Source organism: Octopus bimaculoides, chromosome 3, assembly GCF_001194135.2.
Source record: "Octopus bimaculoides isolate UCB-OBI-ISO-001 chromosome 3, ASM119413v2, whole genome shotgun sequence".
NCBI classification, from domain to species: domain Eukaryota; kingdom Metazoa; phylum Mollusca; class Cephalopoda; order Octopoda; family Octopodidae; genus Octopus; species Octopus bimaculoides.
The window spans coordinates 38,109-43,568 of NC_068983.1; the positions used below are offsets into that span (position 1 = coordinate 38,109).

General features: G+C 37.4%; 1 protein-coding gene across 4 annotated transcripts in view; it reads left to right on the forward strand.

The window, feature by feature from the left end:
- LOC106883383 (uncharacterized) overlaps positions 1-5,460 on the forward strand; it is a 34,702-nt gene that overhangs the window by 21,456 nt on the left and 7,786 nt on the right. For 2 of the 4 annotated variants that reach the window (XR_008263598.1, XR_001411126.2), the window contains exon 2: positions 2,730-4,048. Coding sequence is in view for 2 of the 4 variants with exons in the window: in XM_014934371.2 (XP_014789857.1) it covers positions 2,830-3,462 (633 nt within the window). In the remaining 2 variants the exon portion in view is untranslated. The remainder of the gene's footprint in view (positions 1-2,729; positions 4,049-5,460) is intronic. The other 2 variants (XM_014934371.2, XM_014934372.2) reach the window with 2 other exon arrangements.

Consider the following 5,460-nt stretch of genomic DNA (forward strand, 5'->3'; position numbering starts at 1 on the left):
CTTTGAATTGTTACCACCTAATACAACAATCAATGCTCAAGTCTACTGTCAGCAATTAGAGCGTTTGAACCAAGCTTTGATGAAAGAAAGACCCGCTTTAGTGAATCGAAAAGGAGTGATGTTTCATCAGGACAATGTGCGACCCCACACTGCAAAGATCACATCACAGAAGATCGAAGAGCTTGGTTGGGAAAAAATTCCTCATTCACCTTATTCTCCCGACCTTGCTCCTTCAGTCTACCATTTGTTTCGTAGTTTACAGAATCATTTGGGGGACATAACTTTCGCAAGCCAGAAGGCGGTCGATACTGACATTTCAGAGTTCTTCGTTTTGAAACCAAAAGAGTTTTACATTGATGAGATTAAAAAGCTTGCAAATAGATGGAAGGAAATCATAGATAATCAGAGAAAGTACATTGATGATTAAATTTCAATTAAATATAACATTTGATCACTTGTTTTCTTTATTCAAAATTCACACAGAACTTATGGGATGACCTGATACACATATAAATGTATATACAAGGGAGTACCCAAAAGTAACCAAGAACATTCTCAGTGGGACAAGCCCGTTGTAGTTCAGGCTTCCACTGCTATAAGTCACTTGATGCCACCCTCAGTTATCCGTCTACCAACTGGTGGATTCGGTTTAAATCTTACTACTACATGGTGTGTCTTTGTTTTGCAGTTCTTCTCTCCTGTTTATTGATTTTTGCAATGGCTCAAACGAAGGAACAGCGTGCTTCCATGAAATTCTGTTTTCTGCTGAGGAAAATGGCAGCCGAAACAGTTGTCATGCTTCAAACAGCTTACAAGGATACTGCCATGAGCAAAACATAAGTTTATGAGTGGTTTCCATGTTATAGGAATGCTCACTTGTCACTTTAAGACCAACCTTGTTCAGGATAACTGTCAACTACCCAAACAAATGAAAACATCATGAAAGTTCTTGAACTGATCTTAGAGGACCGTCACTGCACAATTGATGAACTTGTTGATATAACTGGTTTGTTCTGGAGCTCTTGCCAATATATTTTGAGTGAAGAATTGTGAATGAAAAGATTTGCAGCAAAATTTGTGCCTTGCTCATAGAAGATCAAAAGCAGTCACAACTGAAAGAACAGTTGGAAATTTATCTAGACCTGTTTTTGAAGGTCATCATTGGTGATGGAAGCTGGTGCTAAGGAATTTGCAGATGTGGAAGAGGTGAAGAAAAAAATGACGGTGGCGTTAAAAGGCACCGCTTCACAAGAGTTCCAGGACTGCTTCCAATGGAGAATACTTTGAAGGCAATAAAAGTGTAAATATGTAAAACTAAGGGAATAAAATAATATTGCAAAATTCCAGTTTCTCACTTGTATATCGTCATTTAATGTCCAGTTTCCATGCTGATATGGGTCAGACGGTTTGACTGGAACTGGTAAGCTGGAGAGCTGCATCAGGTTCCAGTCTGATTTCACATAGTTTCTACGGTTGGACGCCCTTCTTAATGCCAATCACTCCAAGAGTGTGATGGTTGCTTTTTACGTGACATCAGCAATGGCCATGACTATGATTTCACTTGGCTTCGCGAGTCTTCTTAGTACGGCATATTGAAAGTGGTCTCGGTCTCTTGTCATGACCTCTGACACACCCACCATTCAAAGATCATGCTACCGGCAACAATCACTGCACTTGACTTGTTGAGTCCTCTCAAGCACATATTGCCAAGGATCTCGGTCACTTGTCATTGCCTCATGCTTCACTACCTCATCCCCTTGTTTTCCTAGGTCTACCTCTTCTGCTGGTTCCTCCACAGTTAGATATCAGCATTTATGCAGCTGTCCTCATCCATATGCATCACATGACCATACCAATGCAGTTGTCTCCCTTGCACACCACATCTGATGCCTCTTATGCCCCACTTTTCTCTCAAAACACTTATTTTCTGCCAAATATGCACACTGACATTGTACATCCAACAAAGTATACTAGCTTCATTTCTTACAAGTCTTTGCAGTCACAGCCCATGTTTCACTGCCAAGAAGCATTGCTGTTTGCACAAAGGCATCATTCAGTTTGTCTTTCATTCTGAGGCAGAGACCCTTTGTTACCAAAAGAGATAGAAGCTCCCTGAACTTTACCCAGCCTATTCTTATTCTAGCAGCTTTGCTCTCTGTGCCTCCCCCTCCACTGCTGACATGCTCACCTTGGATAACAGAAGCTATCAACTACTTCTAGGTATCCCCACTCTATTTTCTGTACGTTTCTAGTCTTTACTGTACCTGTGCATCTGCCACACACAAAGACTATTTTCCCTGTTAACTTTCCTCTGATATTGTTGCACCTCTCATAGCTTGCACTGGGTACATTTTATGAAGCTTCTACCTATGCCTTTTCTACATATATGTGTGTGTGTGTGTGATAGTTGTGGTAGAATAAGTTCACTGCCTCTTGCAATATTTTATGCTTTAGCATATGACCGTAGCCCAGTAGATATGCTATAAGTGAACATCTGTAATTAAACATTAGACTATTGAATATTCACAGTAAACATGCTGAAGACTATAAATAGTATTTTTACAGCTTTCCAGATTTAGGGATTGAAGACTTGTTTAACTGTTATAAGTAATTAGTAATTGAACAAATTATATCTTTATATGTTGGCTTGTCTTTACTATTAATTAATCTTAATTTATTATATTTACTTTATATGGGCTTAATTATTTTTTTTTCTTTTTATATTTCAGTCTCTACCAATTTGTTATGGTGTTACACATCATTATATTTTCCTTGATTCTGTAATTATCAATACTAATTATTACATTGGATTATTGTGCTCCAACCTCAATGGAGAAACTGTTCTCATGTGAAATATGTGAAAAGGAATTCTCCGAAATTTTGAAGCAACATACTCTTGGTCATGGCCGTGAAAGTGTGCTGAAAGCGGAAGATGAGAACCCTCCGGATACAAACGATGTTAATTCTATTGTCAATAACACCAAAATAAACACTGTAAACGAATGTCTCCAACCTGACATGCAAGAACATGATAAAAGTGAATTGGTTGATGCCGACAATCCTATAGCCATTGTGACAGTGACGGAGAGAGACGGAGCAGATCAGCTTGAAAATTATGATCAGCAACAACAGTTGGAAACCTTCAAAAATAGTAATGTTTTTGACACCAATGAATCTAACACTACTTGTATTGGCAACCCAACTTACGAGCATTCACTACAGCTTGAAGAAGCTGATATCAGAACCGGTGAGGATTTGGACAACAGTGATAAACTTGAGTTATCAAATCCATCAGATTTAGAGCAAGAAGAAGAATGTTGTGGTACAATTGCATACAATTGTGAAACAGATAATGAAATAGTAAGTGAAGGCAATGTCTGCCAGGAAACTCTTAATTTAGCCACACATCTTATTCAATTATCCAGTAGTAACCCAGTGACACAAACAAACAGTGGTTATACTGTAAGTAAGCCATACATGTGCAGTTTATGCCATAAGTGTTTCAGTCGCAACTACCATCTAAAAATGCATTCCCTTACTCACTCGGGGCTAAAACCATTTTCTTGTTTCACCTGTTCAAAATCTTTTTCTCGCAGTTCTGACTTAAAACGCCATTTAGCAACTCACACAGGGGTCAAACCCTTTGGCTGTACACTCTGTCAAAAATATTTTTCTCGTTCTTCTGATTTACGTCGTCATACTGCAACCCACAGTGGTGAACGGCCACATTCATGTCAAGTATGTCAGAAAGCCTTTACCCGCAGCTCAGATCTTCACAGACACAGTCAAACACACACAGGAATCAAACCTCATGCCTGCCAAATATGTGGTAAAGCTTTCTCTACAGCCACTCACCTCAAAAGACACACTACAACACACACTACAGAACAGAAAGCTTTCAATGTGACCATTGTTAGCAATCTGACATCAAAGTGCATCACTTAAATTCTTCTCTACTCTTTTATACAAATTGCAGCCCTGCAAGCAACACTGATACAAACCATATCTCAGTGCCTCATGTTCAAAAGAAACAGCAAGTTTTGTTGAAGTAAATTATTTATTTATTAGGAACTTATAATTACAACCACTTTCCTTTCTTTTTTTTTTTAACCAGTTATTTTTTTTTAATATTTTCTTGTTTTTGTTTCTGTGATGCTACAATCTCTAATGTGTAACTTTTCTCTGTATTATTTCTGTCAATTGTTATTTGTCCGGCCATAATTATTGAGATGTGATAAGTCTACTGATAGGAGGAACCGAGTTATAGTTGGAGATTCAGAGAAATTATTATGAAGAAATCAATCAATTAATCAATCTAAAGATCAATCAACTTCTGTAATCACCTCAAAAGGAAACAATTTGCGAGAGATTTGCATTCAAAAACATATTCTATGATGATTGGCAGGAATTGGCAAATTGGACTCAGTTAATAGAGACAGGTTGTTTTTTTTTCTGATTATTTTGATGATGATGATGCTGATGATGATGAAGGCTGGATGCAAATAATGTAAGAAGAAAGATTATCTGAGACCCAACACAGTATCTATGGATTTATCATTGTTTATTCATGCCATGGTGATCTATTTCCCCTTTCATACCGTTTAAATACCAGCAATATAACCAGGTTGATCTAGCTTACTTCAATACGGTCTCTAGTCACAATGAATTGTTATTAATACAGAGTGAGTACCACAATGTGAGAGTAGCTACTCAATGAATTTCATAGTATATTGACAGCTACTCTTTAAGCTGATCCTCATCTACAATTTAATAATATATCTTCCCCCTCCCTCTATTTTATAATATATTTGTATATTTCTATACTCCTCCCTCTGTTTTATAATATATAACCTTTATATCCCTCTACTCTATCTTATACATTTCTATGTCCCCACTATATAATATATATATATATATATATATATATATATATATATATATATATATTCACCCCCTCTTTTCTACAACATATAACCATATATCCTCTCTCCTCTATAATATACATCTCTATGTCCCTACTGTTCTACAATATAGAAATCTTTGTTGTTACCATGTCGACCTTTCAGCCATTCTCCCCTCCAACTTCTTCAGGTGTCTCATATTTGGTAATATCACTGCTTGGAACCAAACACTTTGTGAAACCCTCATCATTCCATTGTTCTCATCATCAAGGCATTACAGATATTCTTGTTGTTAGTTATTCTACAACTTGGGTTGGCACAAGTTATGCTGCAACCAGAGTACATGTAGATAGACACACACACACAAGTAGGCATAGACATGACTGTGTGGTAAGAAGTTTACTTCCCAACCACATGGTTCTGGATCCAGTCTCACTGTGTGGCACCTTGGGCAAGTGTCTTCAACTATAGCCTCAGGCCAACCAAAGCCTTGTGAGTGAATTTGTTAGACGGAAACTGAAAGAAGCCCATTGTAAATATATATATATATATATATATA